Here is a 20,955-nt window from a genome sequence, read left to right on the forward strand (position 1 = left end):
ATGTCTTTGTTTCTTAATATGAATTTGACTAAATGCCTCATTTCTTGATTATATCATAATTGTTCCTACATTGCGGATATTATTGAAAGAATGGTATTTTTTTATATTTAAATTATGTTGTTATGTTTAACGTTACAGATTCTTTTACCATATTATGTGTTTGACTTAATTACTTGACTTGATTTAATATTTCTTCTTATTTCTTTATATTATGAACCGTGTGCACAAAAATGGTACACATTAATTTCAGGAAACGCAGCTTACAGAAGAACAAATTTCAGGTATGTATGTGATGTGCATTGCCTATTCAATTTAATTCCATACCATTTCCTGTGTCAATGCCATTCCGTTAAATCCGTCCCATTCCAACGCAGAATCCATCCCATTTCACCGTTAAATCCGTCCCATTTCACCGTTAAATCCGTCCATTTCACCGTTAAATCCGTCCCATATCACCGTTAAATTAATCCCATTTTACCGTTAAATCCGTCATATTTCACCGTTAAATCCATCCCATTTCACCGTTCAATCCGTCCCATTTAACCGTTAAATCCGTCCCATTCCAACGCTGAATCCATCCCATTTCACCGTTAAATCCGTCCCATTTCACCGTTAAATCCATCCCATTTCACCCATCCCATTTCACCGTTAAATCCGTCCCATTTCATCGTTAAATCCGTCCAATTTCACCGTTAAATCCAACCCATTTCACCGTTAAATCCAACCCATTTCACCGTTAAATCTAACCCATTTCACCGTTAAATCCGTCCCATTTTACCTTTAAATCCATCCCATTTCACCGTTAAATCCTTCCCATTTCACCGTTAAAGCCATCCCATTTCACCGTTAAATCCATTCCATTTCACCGTTAAATCCACCTCATTCCGACTGTAGAGTTCAAGGAGGCGTTCAGTCTTTTTGACAAAGATGGGGATGGCACGATTACGTCGATAGAGCTGGGAACCGTAATGAGGTCGCTGGGAGCCAACCCCACCGAAGCCGAGCTACAGGAAATGATCAACGAAGTGGACGCTGACGGTTAGTCATGTGTATTCATAGTTTTACATGGAAGTGTATGCTGTGACACGTGTTCTCAAATGGTAACACGTGGTCGCGTGATTCCCATGGATGAAAACTTGGTATATCAACGAGATGGACGCTTAAGGTTAACAACGAGATGTCCTCGTGGCCGCTATATCGGTACCCAGTCGGGCCGAGCTCACAGAAAATAATACCTAGCGATGGCACCATTTAAATTTGCCGAACTTACATTTTGTTTTGGTGGCATATTTCTGCCACCAGATAACCATATTACTAACTAGTTAATTAAGAGGTTAACTAGTTACGTAACTAGTTAACCTCTTAATTAACTAGTTAGTTATGTTACGTAACTAGTTATTTTTTTCAATAAATAAAAGATCATAACGGGAAATAAATGCATGTTAGTGCCTACAACTGCCATCCTTTTATTATTTTACCAGCTGAATGTTAAGTGGTTAACTAGTTACGTAACTAGTTAACCACATAAATAACTAGTTAGTTAAGTGATTAACTAGTTACGTAACTAGTTAACCAGTTACCAGTTAGCGATGTTTTTGATGAGTGGTAAGTGATTAACTAGTTACGTAACTAGTTAACCACTTAACATTAAGCTGGTAAAATAATGAAAGGATGGCAGTTGTAGGCACTAACATGCATTTATTTCCCGTTATGATAACCATATAACTAACTAGTTAATTAAGAGGTTAACTAGTTACGTAACTAGTTAACCTCTTAATTAACTTGTTAGATATATGGTTATATGGTGGCAGAAGTATGCCACCATAATTTTTGTACTTTTTCAGGAGATACAAAAAACAATATAAAATGTCACATACAATGACATGTAGGTTCGGGTTTTTCTGCAACTTCTTCTGACCAGTAAACTCAATTTCTATTGGCTGTTAAGTGCGGTGTTTTCAGAAAAGGCGGCAAACTAAAATATGTTAATAAAAAGATGAAAACCCCGAAATAGCATAAAATGTAGGGTCGGCTTTTATAAATGGTGCCATCGCTAGGCTGGACAATGCATGGAGGTAAGTAAAGTCGTGCACTGCTAAGTGCCATACTTACAGATAATGTTAAGTTGCCGCGTGGCTCCAAAAGAGGCCGAGCAAAAGGACTGCTGGACACTGACAGTTTGTTCCTTGATCAAAAATGGTTAGGTATCTCTGTTTCTCACATAATCCGAACTCAAAGAAAAATTGACGTGACGAAAGGTCACATGGTTTGATATACTAGTTAATGCCCTATGTACGTCATAATACCGAAACAGGTGCCTTGACCCGACATCTGCAGACAGTATGAATTTCTACATTTTCTCACAATATTATGTATGACTATTTAGTACAAATGGTTGCACGTTCGGGCAACCGTTTTAGGTCCAAACCGTACAGTACATAACGCAGCGTAACGTTTCAGGGAGCGGCACAATCGAGTTCCCCGAGTTCCTCACGATGATGATGCGGAACACGCGCCAAAACGACACTCAGGAGGACCTACGCGCCGCCTTCACCGTTTTCGACAAGGACGCTTCCGGAAAGATATCAGGGGCGGAACTGCGTCATGTGATGACGAATCTAGGTGAGAAGCTGACAGACGAGGAGGTGGACGAGATGATCCGCGAGGCGGACATTGACGGGGACGGAGAGATAAACTATGAGGGTAGGTGCCCTGGGTGCGGCGAAGATTTGTATGGGTAGGGAGGAGGTGGGCAGGCTGCTCCGGGAGGCTGACACTGGCAGCGAAAAAATAAATTATGTGGTAAGGTGCCCGGAAATGGGCGGGTATTCGTGGGTGGGGGTGGGGGCGTCGAAGATTGTGAGGAGGTTGGTGAGCTTATCCAGGAGACGGACTCCGACGGTGACGGGGAGATAAACGAATTAGTATGGTGCATTGGATGGTCGGGGATTTGTGGGGTATGGGTGGGGAGGAGATGGATGAAATGATCGAAAAGGCGCACATTAATGACGACATCGGTAAGTATGAATAAGATGATCCGAGAGGAGACATTTACTACGACGGGGGATGAATTACGAGGGTAGGCGGGAGTTCGTTTTAGTTATCCGGGGAGTTGGAAAAACGAAGTTGGTTGGGACGGGGATATCAACTATGAAGGTAGGCGGGGATTATAGCAGGAGGGTGGTGGTGGTAGTTGTGTGTATGTGGGGGGGGGGGAGGCATTGAGGACGACGGGAATTCAGTTTTGCGGGTACACGGAAGTTGGTTTCAATTAGGTATCCTGGAAGTTGATATCATGGTTTTGGCAGGGACGGAGAGATCAACTAAGAGGCGATTTGGCTTCAGGGGTTAGGTACAGAAGATCATGGGAGAGGAAGGCGGTTAATAAAGTTGGGAGGTGGAAAGAAAAAATAAGCAAAACCTCTAATGTCAAACTGTAAATCGGTACCAGTTGAGGTGTATACGGTAATTGAATGATGGTCAATACTAATTTCCAAAAGTCGCACACGACCACCTACTGCACAAAATGAAAATTAAACAGGTTCTCTACGATAAAATGCACGCGCTTTTAAAATTAATTTACAATTATGTAATAGTTGATGAAATAAAGTAAATTCTTAATGATAAAGAATGGGCGGAGTGAGCATCATACAACCTAATTGGCTGACACATTGTCAACGCTAAAGCTGAAACAGGTATCGGATGGGCGGCAGTAGGCGGAAAGTTGACATTCTTAATGATTAAGCGTAGTGCTTAATGATTGCCTATCTGCAGTTTCATTACGATAAATATTTATATCTTGATAATAATTTCAGTGTGAACGAAAGAGATGAAAACAAATTGAATTGCGTTAACCGGATAAGTATGTTTTCGTATGAATTAAGTGCATCGATTTATCAAATAAGTATTATTATTTTTCCATGATGTATACTGTTTACTTAAAAGCAAAATACGTTTCATCAGTCGTAATTAAGTACACTTTTTAATAACAATTCAAAAGTTCTCCCCAGTCCTGCCTTACGACCGGAATCAATCGTAAAGCTGCACTCTCACAGATTGAACGTTTTAACAACTTTTTTTTATTTTTTGTCTTGGAAGGAGCATTTTTTTTGCGTAAATATCTGTTAACCATTGATAAAAGACTGCTGACAAAATATCAGATCTCAGCTTTTCATATTTCTGTCCCAAAATTGATGTTTTATGCATTTTTCTTAAACCGTTAGTAGGGGTTGAAGGTGTTAATAAACTGTCCGTCAATGAACTAATTTCGATCTGCGTAATCCCAAATTAGCCCTAGCCACGCGCCTGGTAGATCTTTAAAGGGACTTTACACTAGATTTGCACCAAAAAAAGTTATTTTCTGTAACGAATCTCAGGACAATTATTTAATAAAACGTTTTACTCTTTGATATCATTATTGTAAAAAATACCAAAATGTAAAAAAAAATCGTATCGGAGACCGGGTTCGAACCGGTGTTGCCAAAATTGCAATTTAGTGGTGTATCCACTGTGCTACGGAAGCTTATCTTAAACGGTTGGAATACTTAAGCTGTATACTTAACTTGGTAATATCACTTGATTACATTGACTAGCCAATCACGCATAAGGAATGAGTTCTACCTAGTAACATTTTTTAATGGAAAATTACGAAGTTCTACCTAGTAACATTTTTTAATGGGAAATTACGAAAAAACTGCGGAAATGAATTAATTGTAAACTATGTGGTACTTCAGTTAGTATGTTCCATTGTATTGTGCACATTGATACCAAGTTTATGTCAGTTTTCGACAATTTTCTCTCTTTGTTTTCGCTATTTCATCCAGTCTTTTATTTCCAAGACGGAAAAGTTAAACAGGATTGGTTTGATGCTGAATGTAAACGCAAATATGACGTGTATAAAAACGCTGTATGCCAATTTAACCTTACATTTTCGGATACGGATCGAATTTCGCTGTATGTGGCAAAAAAAGATTATAAGTATCAGTGTCGGAGGTCAAAAAATTCATTCAACTTTACACGTAGTCGTAAAATGAACGATTTAAGAAGGAAGTCTCCGAGGGAGTTTTGGAAAATATTTAAAAACGGGAAAAAAGCAAGTAATGGTGATACTATTTCTAATGAGGAATTTCAAACTTTCTTCAGTAATCTTATGTCAGGTGGTGATTTCAGAGACGAGGAAGAATATAATGATTTTATTGGGGAATTTGATTCTGGTTTAGACCATAACTCTACTTTCGAGTCATTAGATGTGCCTATTTCAGATGATGAAATTTTGAAAGCTATCAAGAAGTTAGGTTCGAATAAGGACAACGTTTTATATGAGTATTTTAAGGTATCAGTACCACACATAATTAGACCATTGAATTCCTTTTTTAATCATATATTGAACACGAAATCGTTCCCTCGATCATGGGCAACTGGTGTTGTTATTCCAATCTACAAAAAGGGAAACCAATCAGACCCTAACAATTACAGGGGGATAACTCTTACTAGCTGTTTTTCAAAATTATTTACTATCGTATTAAATGAAAGGCTGAAATTGTGGGCTGAAGAAAATAGTATTTTCACAGATGCTCAGTTTGGTGTTAAAAATAAGTATAGTACGGTTGATCCTGTCTTTATTTTGCACTCGTTGATTCAAAAACAGTTTGAAAGAAAAAAGAAGCTGTTTTGCTGTTTTATTGATTATAAAAAAGCTTATGATTGCATTGATAGAAGTAGGCTTTGGTATAAGTTTATAAAATTGGGAATCGACGGTAAAATTTTGTCCATTGTTTGATCTATGTATAGCGAGGTGAAACTTTGTGTAAAACACCTGGGAACATTGTCAGATTTTTTCAACAGTAACCTTGGCTTATTTCAAGGGGAGATAACCTCTCCGATATTTTTCTCACTTTTCTTGAACGATATTGAAATGCATTTGCAAGAAAATATAAATGACGGCATTACTGTCGACCAAATTTCAATATATCTACTGTTATTTGCAGACGATGCTGTTATTGTTTCAGAGACAAAGGATGGTTTGCAGAACTCTTTAAATAGTTTATATTCATATTGTCGCAAATGGAACCTCACGGTTAACATTGATAAAACTAAGGTTATGGTGTTTAGGAAAGGTGGTAGGTTGAGCAATAATGATAAATGGTTGTATAATAATCAGGAAGTTGAAATTGTTGGTTCTTTTAATTATCTAGGTGTTGTTTTTACCAGTGGCGGTTCTTTTATTCAAGCTGCAAAAACACTTGCAGGAAAGGGGTTGCGATCACTGCACGCACTTATGGGGCTGGTTCGTAATATTACAGTTCCAATTAATATCATGTTTAATCTCTTCGACTCTTATGTGTTATCTGTTTTAAACTACGGCTCTGAAGTGTGGGGTTATATGAATGCGGAAGTCTCAGAGAGAGTACATAAGAAATTTTGTAAATGGGTGTTAAATGTTAAACAATCCACTAACACTTTGGCCTTTTTGCATGGAGAGTTGGGTAGGTTCCCATTGTACATAGAACGTCATATTAGAATGGTGAAATACTTTTCAAAGCACCACTCAGTAAAGCAAGAAAACTGTATTTTAAATGCTATATTACTTGATCAAATTTATAATGTAGATAACAACGTGTCAACCAAGAGCTGGGTGTCAAGAGTTCGTGACATCCTTCAATCATCTGGTCTTAATGAAGTATGGCTTTATCCTGGTTCTGTGAAAATTGAATGTTTTGTGCCTGTGCTTCGGAGTAGACTTCGAGATATTTATATTAGTAATTGGAGATCTGGGTTAGATCTATCCTCTGCTCTAGATGTATACCGTGAAATTAAAACTAGTTTTGAACAATCAGCGTATCTCAGTCTGGTAGAAAATACAAAATATAGAAATGTTTTGGCTAAATTACGTCTTTCTTCGCATAAATTAAATATAGAGATAGGTCGACATAATAAAATTCCTAGACATGAAAGAAAATGTACATTGTGTATTTTAAATGATATTGAGGACGAATTCCATTTTGTTCTTAAATGCCCTGTGTATGCAGACCTTAGACGCCAGTATATTCCTAAGTACTTTTATACTCCTATTAGTTTGATGAAATATATTTTATTAATGCAAAGTAGTAATAAAATACTCATTAGAAAATTAGCAATGTATTGTGATAAGGCGTTCAAACTTCGTGATTCGTTGATATAAAGTATGTGTCATGGATGTTTTCTATCTTATTTTTGATAGGGTAAAAACTCATATTGGGTTGGTGTATTGTCCTTATGTTTTGTTATTTCAGTACATGTTTGCATCATTTTCCTGGTCCTTACGATGTAATCAAATATACTTTCATTACCCATTATACTCAGTCATATGCGGCTATATACATAACCAATGCATGATTACTGTTTGATAAATCTTAAATAATGTCCGACAGTATGTAATATTCAATTAAAAATTATATCATATGATATTAATTCATTCTCACATGTATATCCCAGAAACAATCAAATCAAATGTATTTAGCGTATAATATGCTATGTGTTAAAATTGTTGCATGCCATATATATATATATATGTATTTTTTGCTAATATGACGATAAGCTTGTTATGCTTAAGTCTAATAAATATTCTGTTCTGTTCTGTTCTGTTCTGCTATTTCATCACACGGAGTACAGCCCCTTTAATTATTCAATTGTTTTTCTTTGCAGAGTTCGTTAAAATGATGCTCGCGAATACAAAGTGACAATGGAAACGTTGATAGAAGACGATAGAAGATAGACGATGTTTTCTATTGAAAACTTTTTTTTTTTTTTTTTTTACTTTTGCAAAAAAGTACAATAAATGGATGAAATTCCTGCCTTCATGCATAAATATTACACACAATGTATATAGCGAGTTGCGACTCACCGTTAAAAAGTGTTAAAAACAATAAGAAAAATTAGTTCATGGTTTTTGTTTTGTTTTGTAAGATTAAATCGCACACGCACACATACACAGAGTTTATTACTATTAGATTTGTTGGAATTAATGGGAAAATGGTACTTAATTATATGCTTTTCGGTGGTTTATAATGATTAATCAGTGAAATAAAATTGATAGTTTGGTGTTTCAAACAGTGAAAATATCAAACTGATATTAGTTTGATATTTTCACTGTTTTCAAATTTCAGCCCGCCCTCAATTCCAAATGAAAAAAAAAAAATAAACTGCCATTTAATATTATTTTTAAGCATATACTTAAAAGAAAAATTGAACACTAAAAGTTAGTATTTTACTCGTGGCTACGCCGCTCGTGGAATATAGCTTTGAGTGCTCACACGGTGAAATATATTACGATCTTACATTGAAACAAACAAGTATCCTCTATACTTGGTTGGTAACCCAATATCTGTATATGGTATTAAGTATGTGACGTAGCAATCATAACAGCAAACGGATAATTGAAATAAGTTGTGTTTTATTTAGAATTAAATAAAAAACAAGAATATCGCTGGTAGGCCATTTGCTATGAAAGTCATAAAATGTATTGTGCTGGTAGAAGGTATATGATTGTAACATGATTATACACAAGTTGGAAAAAAAGATCATAACATGGAAATAGGGGCAGGTTTGAGATTTAAATCTTAAGGTACATTTCAAGCAATGAAATAAAAACAACAACAGCAATTGAAATTAACAAATGTCCAAGAATGGCTCCGATTTTCAAAAACTATCATATTAAGTAGAGTTTCAGGGGAGATAACTAAAATGCAGGGCCGGATTATGATTATTGGGTAATGCACGTTCACTTGCCATCTATCTACGTTTCAAGTTCCATTTCAATCCATTTAGTATTTTCCAAGATATGCCCCGGACAAGTACCCATTTTCGACAAATATCAGGTAAAGGGGAGATATGTAAAAACAAATACGCCGGGCCGTTCGTGTGCACTTCACTATATCTTATTGCCATATGTCTTTATTTGAAGTTTCATTTCAAAACCTTTAGTATTTTCCAAGATATGGCCCGGACAAGCACCAATTATAAGAAAAAATGTTTAGGGGAGATAACTTTATAAAGATGCATGATAGGATTATGGTTCTTGTGCATTGCATTTTCTCTCATTGCCACTGTATTTCAATAGACAAAGTTTTCATTCAATCCATTAATCATTTTCCAAGCTATGGCTCGGACAAGCATCAGTTATGGAAAAAAGGGATAAGGGGAGATGACTTAATAAATATACATCATATGATTGTGGTTCTGGTTTTCGTCACTTCCTCTTATTGGCATCAATCTATCTAAACACTAAGTCAAATACTACAAATACCAATAAAGAAAAATTGGTTCAGGGGGGATAACTAAACACATATGCAGGGCAGTATTATGATTCATGTACATTGTACTTCCTCTCATTGCGATCGATCTATTTTGAAGTTTCATTTCAATCCCTTTAGTATTTTCTAAGATATGTCCCGGAAAAGAGCGCACTTTCGGAAAATGTCAGTTAAAGGGAAAATAATGAAAGAAACGTATGCGAGGTAGGATTACGGTTCTCAGTGTGCACTGTACTTCCTCTCATTGCCATATATCTATATTTGAAGTTTCATTTCAATCACTTTAGTATTTTCCAAAATATGGACAAGCACCGATTATGGAAAAAATGGTTAAGGGGAGATGACTTAATTCATATGCATGATAGAATTATGGTTCGTATGCACTGGGTGGGGGTAGAAAGAAAACAGCCTTTTTACCCCTGAAAGAAAACTGAATGATTCACGATTAACTACGCACACGCCGATCTTTATTGTGAATACATCGAAACCCGTTGTTTTGTAGGTAGGTTTAATTTAACATGCATAATAGGCAACAATAGATAAAATGAAAGGATATCACACACACACACACACAAACTATGCCCAAACGCACGCATACCTGATGTTATGGAACACGTACTAACCAATTTAACCGAAGACCGGTTTTGACCCCCATATAATCACGACACCCGGTCAATATTCTTTCGAAATTAGTGACTACTTTTTTGTAAAATATTGACGCCCCTACTGGTACTTGCTGCTCCTGCTGCTGGTGCTGCTACTGTTCTTGCTACTACTACTACTGCTGCTGCTGCTACTACTGCTTCTTCTTCTGCTACCACCACCACCACCACCACCACCACCACCACCACTACTACTACTACTACTACTACTACTACTTCTACTTCTAATTTATAATAATAATAGCAATTTCTTGGTCCAGTTGTTTCAAACGTTTATTCACCCTTCGTGATTCGTCGTGATTGTATGTGGGGATCAAAATGCTGTCTTACACCCACGGTACTGGGGGTGGACGTCTAGCAGGAGCGGTCAACAACATTAACAAATATGTGATCACAAATCGATTTGTGATAAGTGCACGGTCAACGAGGGGTCGCATACCCAAATACTAGTTTTTACAAAAGTTGTTCTATATGCATTTTATACATTTGGAAGTTTGTGTGACGAGTGAAATATTGTTTCGTTATTTATTCGTCCATATGTTTTTGTTTGTATGTCGGCAATGATTTGGCCATTTGACCAATCGCTTAAATTTTACACACTGGTATAATATTTCTGTTATATCTATTTGGCAGTTGTACAAATATAAATAACCACTAGAACTAGAAAACTAATAAACCCTTGAAAGTTCATTTTAACAGTAAGATTGTCATTCATTTCTTTATAACCGAGATTTTTAACTTCGGAAATGCAAAATTGATGTGGTCCGACATTGTTTAATGAGAGATGGGATATCATATTTGTATAAATCAAAATAAATCCTGGATCGAATCGAGTATCATATTTCCCGCTTTATAACAAATACAGACGAATCATTGAGGATGTGCGTGAAGTTAGCAGCACAGCTGCATAGCAGCAAGCTGCTAGCAGCAAGTTGATATGATGCTGGCAGCTGGCTGCTACGCTGCTGGCAGCTAGCTGCTACATGTTTTCACTGTAAATATAATGATTTAGGTTTACTATATACTACTTTAGTAAACCATTGTATGCTTTCCAGCTGTTTATAGGAATATAAAAAGGGGTAAGAAAAAATGAGATTTTACTGTTTTAGGTCATTTGGTAAAATTTTGATTGCGACGGGTTTATTAAATAAGTAGACCACCAAAATAATAATTTTTTCTGAAATACCAATTTCTCATCTTAAAATACAGGAAGGGGCAACGGGACCATACCAACTTAAGGTAATTCTTTTCATCGTATGAAAACGACAATGCCTCAGTTTTTGCATTGTCTGACGGATTACCATTATTAATGTGTATGATAAATGTTAAAAATCCCATTTGACCGAAAATCGAAATTTGCTGCTGTAAAAGCCATTTTGGGTACGAACTGACCAGAAATTTCGACTAAGGGGACCATAACGAAAAGTGGGGGGATGAACTAGGCCACGAGCCCTACAATATGAGCTATTTAGATCGCTGGAGCTTTTGTCCTGAGTAGCCGAAAATAGAGCTCGAAAATCGAAATTTGCTGCTGTAAAAGCCATTTTGGGTACGAACTGACCAGAAATTTCGACTAAGGGGACCATAACGAAAAGTGGGGGGATGAACTAGGCCACGAGCCCTACAATATGAGCTATTTAGATCGCTGGAGCTTTTGTCCTGAGTAGCCGAAAATAGAGCTCGAAAATCGAAATTTGCTGCTGTAAAAGCCATTTTGGGTACGAACTGACCAGAAATTTCGACTAAGGGGACCATAACGAAAAGTGGGGGGATGAACTAGGCCACGAGCCCTACAATATGAGCTATTTAGATCGCTGGAGCTTTTGTCCTGAGTAGCCGAAAATAGAGCTCGAAAATCGAAATTTGCTGCTGTAAAAGCCATTTTGGGTACGAACTGACCAGAAATTTCGACTAAGGGGACCATAACGAAAAGTGGGGGGATGAACTAGGCCACGAGCCCTACAATATGAGCTATTTAGATCGCTGGAGCTTTTGTCCTGAGTAGCCGAAAATAGAACCCGAAAATTCGACTGAGGGAACTTTAGCGAAAAGTGTAATGTTGAACATTCTTCGCTTAACGCTCCTTTGGCTCATGTTCAGCTAGGCATTGTCAGGTTCATTGGAAACAATCATGGTTATTTAAAACTCATTAAAAAGTATATGTAACTGAAATCCATGCAGGGATCTATTCTGCATGTCAATTGAAATTTATTAACGCCGGCTAGTAGACAATAGGTTTGAATCCTTGGCGCTGATTTGCAATTGAAGTGGGTCCGTCTAGCGCAGGTTCGAATTAAAATTGCCGAAAATAAAACAAACAATAGGCGAATAACACCTGCTCAACAAAAACAATAGCTTTATATATTTAGAGACAGATATTGCCAAAAATTTACATTTAATGCTTTATATAAAGAAATTTGCAATCCCCAGTTCGCATCTAACGACAAACATTATAATGGCGGGCAAACTATTGACTAGTACCGTACATACGTATCAACGGAGGGTACACAGAGGTAACATTTTGGATGGTATAAGAGGTACGGAGTGTAAACAGTGTTTAAGTAGAGGGGGACAGAGGGGGTTTCATTAAGCAAATTCTGTGTCACAGATTTGCACCAAAATTTTTTTTTTCTGTAACGAATCTCAGGACATTAATCTAATAGAATTTGTTACGCTTTGATGTCATAATTGTAAAAAAGTACCAAAATGTAAAAAAAGATTGTGTCCGAAACTGGGTTCGAACCCGCGTCGCCAAAATTGAAATTCGGCGTCTTCCTTACTGAGCTACCATGACTATGGGATACATAATTAAATTATAAAGCTATCTCGGTAGTATCACGTGAAAACACCAACTAGCCAATCACACATAAGGAATGAATTCTACCTGGTAGACATACCCAGTAATCTTTTTTTTAATGGTAAAATACAATATAACTGCTAAACTTAAATAAGTTGTAAACTATGTGGTACTTCAATTAGTAAGTTTCAATGCATTGTACACATCGATGCCAAGTGTATGTCATTATTCGACAATTTTATTTTTTTCCGCTATTTTATTATCTGTGAGACAGTCCCTTTAAAAGGGTTGCAACAAAGTATACGCTGAATTATTTAAACAACATATTAGACATTGAAACACTGATTTTAAATCCTCATCATCCTGTCATTGGAATGTTAAGATAACAGTGACTTTGATTGTTAAGAAATACTGCAGATCACAAGTGTTTCCATTAAACTTCTAGAGCTGTAAAGATTCTGAAGTTCTGAACTATTGGCTCAGTATGTACTTGTACAAAATAATAAATGGCTGTGTACGGCTGTGTCATGTCAAGTAATTTATTTCTCTATATTTATTTCCGTACATACTAAAACCTTTTAACGATTTAGTACATGAAAATGATCGACTTCTTTCATTTCAATTATTAAATATATACAATATATATATATATATATATATATATATATATATATATATATATATATATATATATATATATATATATATATATATATAGGTAAAGATTAATGAAAAGTGAAACATTTCCTCTCTTGATCTGTGGTTATAGTGTAGCCCTTTGTTGAGTCATTTTAGTTGCTATTAGCAGCCACCCGCTGTGCTTTTATTTCTGCTCCCATTATCTGGAGTTCCTTTGATGATGCTTAATTAATATACTATAAACTGTCAGCAGCGGGTGTTTCTTATGTAATCAACTTATTTCTGACCTATTTATAACTTTTCTCAGCAGGGGTCGTTCAGTGCGTTTGTTTGATCAAGAATTTGATGGTCAGTAACACTTACTGGCAATGACATCATACCATTTATGTATTGCTCAACGTCAAGGTACTAAGTGACAGGCCGGGTCGAACTCGTATGGATGAAGGGAAAACGTAACACAAGCTTTGAATGAAAATAGGGCATTTATTAATGCCATAAAATTGTTTTTACGAAATATCGTAAAATAAAACATAAACTTGTGTCAATAGCATGTGTATAATAACATTTCCCGAAATACATATCTGGGTGGAAAAAAATCATTTATAACTTGAGAAACAGGTACTGTAATTTAAAATTAAAGATTTATAAAGCAAAGCGACTCATTTAATATTTTATTTAAATTGTTGTACTGTTATAATAATTTATTTGTGTTAAGAACTATAAGGCAAAACAAAGATTTGGTTAGGGTTAAAACAGGCATTTTTTATAAGGCTTGATTTAAGAATATTGATAAAGAACGTTATTTTCCATTGGCGAATAGCGTTTAAGAATTCCTGTATAAAACGTAAAAATGTTTAAACTACATATTAAAAAAGATGCACTCTTATTCCCAAAGAAGATGTACCACAAGTATTAATACAATTGTTTTAATATTTTTTAAACCAATCGGTAGGGTCGCGCCTATATGTAGGTAGGGTTTGTAAGATTTGATTGAGTTTTTTTATGTGTCATTCTTTCTCTTCAATATTTAAAATATGAAAAAGCAAACAGTTGCTTTCAATAATAATAAAAAGTAAATGTTGTGCTTAGTTTGTTATTTATAGGGTGCAGGGGACAGAGCCTTGAATCCAAATTTCGAAATTAGATTTGCAACTTTTAAGTGTCCAAAAAAACAACTTTCTGAAATCCTTAAAAGATGCAGAGATCAGTTTCGTTTCAAAATTAAATTTGAACTCACTGACAGTATAAAATGACCAGATTATATAGAAAAATGTGCTTTCTATAAGCCATACATGAAAAGTTTAAAACCCATCATGTTAACCTTTCTCGATCACCAGAATGTTGATGATATGTGACTATACTCTGGATCAATCGCCAAGATTCGGAGAGCAAACAGAGACAATTTCAGCCAATCAGAGGCGTTTCACTGTATTCTATTAATAGATTATCTTGCAGTCGGTAAACCTTGGCGATTGCCTATAGCCAATGAAAAAGAGCCTAACATAACACAAATAAAATTAGAACACCTGAAAGCAAGCGTGGCATGAGACGGCTTATCATACTTCATGAATGATGATTCACAACATGTGTACCGCATTTTGTACTAACACTGCGGAAAATGGTTGAATTTACGGGAAAGAACGGTCCCGTACATGGGTAGGTATAAAAGAGTGGCCGGACCGGACCAAATGCGGACCAACTGAAATCTCCGAACTGTTACGGAAGTCGTTCGGAAGTTAACCTAATTTCCCGACCAAATTAAAATACGCATTGCTATGTTTCATAGATATTTTATTATGTCAGGTTAAAATAATAATAATAATAATAATAATAATAATAATAATAATAATAATAATAATAATAATCATAATAATAATAATTATGATTATTATAATAATAATAATAATAATAATAATAATAATAATAATAATAACATACATTATTATTATTATTATTATTATTATTATTATTATTATTAAAATAATATATAATTATAATAAAAACAATAATTAACAGATTATTACATAGTATTTAAAAAAAACATACATAAGTTAATGTAATCTTTGAAAATGATTCCGTGTGAACAATATAGTCACATACATACATACATACATACATACATACATACATACATACATACATACATACATACATACATACATACATACATACATACATACATACATACATACATACATACATACATACATACATACATACATACATACATACATACATACATACATACATACATACATACATACATACATACATACATACATACATACATACATACATACATACATACATACATACATACATACATACATACATACATACATACATACATACATACATACATACATACATACATACATACATACATACATACATACATACATACATACATACATACATACATACATACATACATACATACATACATACATACATACATACATACATACATACATACATACATACATACATACATACATACATACATACATACATACATACATACATACATACATACATACATACATACATACATACATACATACATACATACATACATACATACATACATACATACATACATCCATACATCCATACATCCATACATACATACAGACGCACAAAGAAACAGACGTTCATGCATATAGACGCACAGACAGTCGCACAGCCACACAGACATACATACAGACAGACATTCCTACAGACGCACGTACAGCCGCACATACAGATGCACGTACAGGCTCACAGACAGACATAATAAAACTTTAATAAATATAATATCTATAAAACATAGCAATGACTATGTTTATTTTTTCCGGTCCGGCCACTCCAACACAAAATTAGAAAAAAACGAACGAATTCCGTAACAGTTCGGAGATTTCCGTTCGTCCGGATTTGGTCCGGTCCGGCCAGTCTTTTAAACCCAACCCCATACATCTTTAATATACGGGCGTATTCGACCCAGTACACCCAACGTGTACGGGACCCGTACACGAATACGTATACGGAACACCACGTGTACGGACTTCCGGTTATCCATTCCCACACCCGTGGATATACGGAGTTATCAATGAATATAAAAAAAAAATGTGTTTTTTTTATATTTCTTTTACATACTTTTGAAGAAAAACATATTTTATGCATAGCATTTTTGGCAAAAATATATATATGTATGTACGGAGCCCGTACACTCGCATGTTCGGGATGGATATAATAATAATAATAATAATAATAATAATAATAATAATAATAATAATAATAATAATAATAATAATAATAATAATAGTAATAATAATAATAAATAAATAAATAAATAAATAATCATGATAATAATAATAATAATAATAATAATAATGATTTAGTTAGATTGTGTGTTATTTTTCCTTAAATAAATTTTCTTCTATTTGTCTTAAAGCGTTACTATAATACTAACGCTTTAAGAAAAATAGAATTTTCGGCAGATTGCCAAATAGTTGAGATCATTATTGTGAGATATCTTAATGACAGAAATGAAGACATTGATGCCAAATTTAGCTGATTCTGACTTAAATAAATTAAAATTGTCAAACATGTAAGAGTGCAACTTGAAAGATAGTGCATCTTTATTGCAACTCCCTCATACCAATGGGTGGGTTAGGGTCAACCGCTATCAATGAAAATAAAGTTAGTAATGGGTAACAAATTATGAGAAAAGTAAGCTTACAATTAGAGCCGTTTTAAATACATTTAGGAATAAAAAAATCTGGTTTGCTGCTTCTTAAATTGGACGGACGGACGGAATGACGGGCGGGCGGGCGGTCGGACGGGCGGGCGGGCGGTCTTAAGGATGGACGGACGACCAGACATGTTTTTGTCGTAAACATGTTATTTAACGGTTTCTTGCCAAAAAATAAAAAAAATATAAACACACATATAAATATTCAATATGGTCACAACGATTCATGGCCTATATACAAATAAAAGACAATAGTATAAGTAAGTTAAATTAAAGAACAAATAAAGTTTCAATAAATGGAAAAAAAGATTCGTTTCAAATGCAAACTGAGATATATATTATATTAACTAATGAAGTATTAAGGGAGGCTATTTATAAATGACATAATACTTGAAAGATCTAAACGTTGTTATTTAGTAAGGAATTTCTTAACATAAATGCTTGATTTATTAATTTACTTAAGCTACTTAGTATGCTTACGTTTTTTGATAACAATAGTTTCGATAAACTTATACATACCTGGGTTTCTAATGTAATATATTTTTATCATTTTTTTCTGAAGTCATTATTTACAGGACATGTTATGATTAAATGATATTCATCTTCTAAATCATTAGAGTTACAAATAGTACAATAACGTTGGGCTCTATCTATTCTATTTCGGCCATATCGGCCGGTTTCAATATGCAGTTTATGAGATGATCAATAAGTTTTAATTCAGAACTTTCAATAACATGCAAACTTGAAATTAATATTTTTGTTCTTGATTTAAATAAATAATCAGTCTCTTTTTTTTAAAAAACAGTAGCCTTTTATTTTAGATATGATCTCGGAAAGGATTTTATCATCATTCTTCAAAACAGTTGTCACAATTGCTTAAATTAGGTAGTTTAAATACTAGAATTAGTGAGATAAGGAAGCTGCCTTTTTATAGATTTATTTATATGTCATTACTTCAATTGATTTATAATTCGGTCATTAAAATTTCCACAGTTTGTCGAATTAATTAATAACATTTAGAATGTGCGTGTTTTAGTTGTATTTCGTATAGTTTTATGACCCACTGGCCATGTGTTTTTATAAGCAAATGATCATGTCACTAATTGACATAACGCGTGCTGTCAGTCAAATTAGCCGGCCAATACCAGACTGACCAATCAGCGTCCAAATAAGGCGTGGCTTATCAGTTGCCCTTTGTTATCCGCCATGGTTAAGGCGCTTGGCATTTAAAGGGTAGTGCTTGGAAAAGTGGTGTACTCAGTACTGGTTCAACCCAGGAAAGTTGTATCCCGTGTAAGGGTGCTTTACACCGAGCACGTTAAAGAACCAAGAGGTCTCTTCGCAAAGAGCTAGGGTAACACACCTGGATCTCTTGTATCTCACTCTGTTTCTTCAAGTCTTCCAAAGTCTGGATTTGACTGCGAATTGCTGTCATTCTATCTCATATCACTTATGGCATTAAAACACAATTTAACTCGTGATGGCGTCACGGCGGGGTCAAGCCATAATGCAGCCAATGGGCGCGGGCAGACTTTGATAAACTCAAATAAACAAACGACCTCCGACTATCTGCACTAGTGAGTGTGGCGGATCCGTGGTCTTGAGATAACACACTTGACTATCAATCCAGGGGTCACAGGTTCGATCCCCCGTCGCATCACTGACAAAAACTAATCGTCTTCCGGAAGGGACGTTAAATGGGGGTTCCGTGTGACAGTGCTATACACTAGTGCACGTTAAAGAACCAGTGTAGCTCTAACATTCAGGGTTACATTCTGTCTTTGCACAATGCTCCAAAAACCTAAAATGACTAACAATCTTAATGGAGCACTCGCCGAACGGGCAAGGCTCGAGTGCGAATATAAATAAGCTTACACACCCACTCAGTAATGAGTATGTCCGCCCTGTTAGCTCAATCGGTAGAGTGTAAAACTCTGAATCGGACAACCCGGGTTCGATTCCCGGGCGGACCAGGTCACTACTGTTGTGATTTGTTATGAAATCCTTTCGACGACAATTCGCACTGTACCACTGCCCCTGGCATGTACAGAAGTTGTCAGTTCCTTGCAGAGGTGAAGGCACATAGTACTGGTTCTGCCCAGGAGTGTTGTGCGGTGGTTGAACTGTCACTCTGGGACCCTTAAATGTGCTCACGCCGGGACCCGGAGTATAAACTACTAACACCATCACCACCTTCAGTATTGAGTGAGCTCAATCGATAGAGCTTTGGTAAAAATATAATATAAAGATAAATATCAGATAAAAACAAATCTGGCTTCTTTAAAATAATAACATCCAATTAGAAAACTTGAAATTAATTTCGATTTCAATAATCTGTTTTTAATTAGCAATCGGTCTCTAATCTTAGATATGATTGTATTTTATCAGCATTCATCAAAGCAGGTGTTACAATTTATATAATATTGTTTGAATATATTATTTGTTCATTAATTCATTCATACATTAATTCATGCATACATCAATTCATGCATACATCAATTCATGTATACATCAATTCATGCATACATCAATTCATGCATACATCAATTCATGCAATTCATGCATACATCAATTCATGCATACATTAATTCATGCATACATCAATTCACACTCACTCACTCGCTCACTCGCTCACTCGCTCACTCGCTCGCTCACTCACTCACTCACTCACTCACTCACTCACTCACTCACTCACTCACTCACTCACTCACTCACTCACTCACTCACTCACTCACTCACTCACTCTAATAAATGCAGATCATATCATATATGTTGTCCAATGTAACACCACAGTAACAGCCAAGTCTTATTTTTTTTATCATAAAGATGTCGCTTTAATTTCATCATAGGCTGTTAAAACCCCAAAAATCATTTACAATTTCTACAAAACGTGACTCTTACTTACGCATTCCTGTTTGTCGGCGTAACACGGAAAAATGTATACTAGTCAATGGTATAAAATTTGTTCATGTCATAAATGCTGTCAAATGAAACAAGAATTAACCTTACTTGATTACAAAATTCAAAACTTTTTTATAACATGGGCGTACGGGAAAGAGTGCATTTCCGTATATCCATAGGGTACGGGAATTGTAACTTTTCCGTACACTCAGCGTGTACGGGAACTTGTATATGTCCGTACATTCGTAATATACGGGAAATGTACACGCCCGTATATTTTTCGTGTACAGGAATGGTATAAACCCGTACGCTCAACGTGTACGGAAGAGCATAAATTCCCGTACACTCAACATGCACGGAGACCATACATGTCCATCCGCTCAAGATATACCGAGATGTATGGTGCCGTACATTCATCAAAATTTTGTTAGTACCAGTCGTACATCAACCCTACCAGCATTGTCGATTTTTATAATTTATTATTATAAACATGTCGCTTTAATTTCATCAAAGGTTGTTAAAACCCACCAAAAGCATAACATTTCCTACACAACGGGACCCTTACTAACACATTGCGGTTTCCCTGCGTAACACGGAACAATGTATACCAGTGTATGATTTAAATGTTGTTCATATCATGTATGCTGTCAAATATAACACCAAATTACCAGACTTTATTACAAAATTCAAAACCTTTATAACATGTGTGTACGGGAAAGGGTACATTACCGTATACCCATAATGTACAGGAAGTGTTACTATTCCGTACACTCAGTGTGCACGGGAACTGGTTTATTTCCGAACATCGTATATTCATCGTGTACGGGAAGAGTGTAATCTCATACTCTCAAAGTGTACGGAATAGCATAAATTCCCGTATTTTCAACATGTATGGAGACCGTTCATGCCCGTACACTCAAGATATACGGAGAT

General features: G+C 35.4%; 1 protein-coding gene across 2 annotated transcripts; it reads left to right on the plus strand.

Moving 5' to 3' along the window:
- The first annotated feature begins 11 nt into the window (after positions 1-11).
- LOC128208015 (neo-calmodulin-like) lies at positions 12-7,830 on the plus strand. 2 transcript variants are annotated; one of them, XM_052911292.1, is made up of 5 exons: positions 12-93; positions 251-281; positions 895-1,038; positions 2,461-2,703; positions 7,684-7,830. In XM_052911292.1, exons 1-5 carry the CDS (start codon positions 91-93, stop codon positions 7,716-7,718), a joined length of 456 nt encoding a protein of 151 aa, XP_052767252.1. In that variant the 5' UTR covers positions 12-90; the 3' UTR covers positions 7,719-7,830. The 2 variants fall into 2 exon arrangements, with proteins under 2 accessions (XP_052767252.1, XP_052767253.1); XM_052911293.1 differs by having other exon boundaries at positions 2,461-2,622.
- The last annotated feature ends 13,125 nt before the right edge of the window (positions 7,831-20,955 follow it).

This window comes from Mya arenaria, chromosome 11 (genome assembly GCF_026914265.1).
Source record: "Mya arenaria isolate MELC-2E11 chromosome 11, ASM2691426v1".
In the NCBI taxonomy this organism is placed as follows: Eukaryota; Metazoa; Mollusca; class Bivalvia; order Myida; family Myidae; genus Mya; species Mya arenaria.

Coding starts and splice junctions, on each gene's coding strand:
- LOC128208015 (XM_052911292.1), top strand. Junction 282..894: donor TACAGAAGAACAAATTTCAG/GTATGTATGTGA, acceptor TTCCGACTGTAG/AGTTCAAGGAGGCGTTCAGT. Junction 2,704..7,683: donor CGGAGAGATAAACTATGAGG/GTAGGTGCCCTG, acceptor TTTTCTTTGCAG/AGTTCGTTAAAATGATGCTC.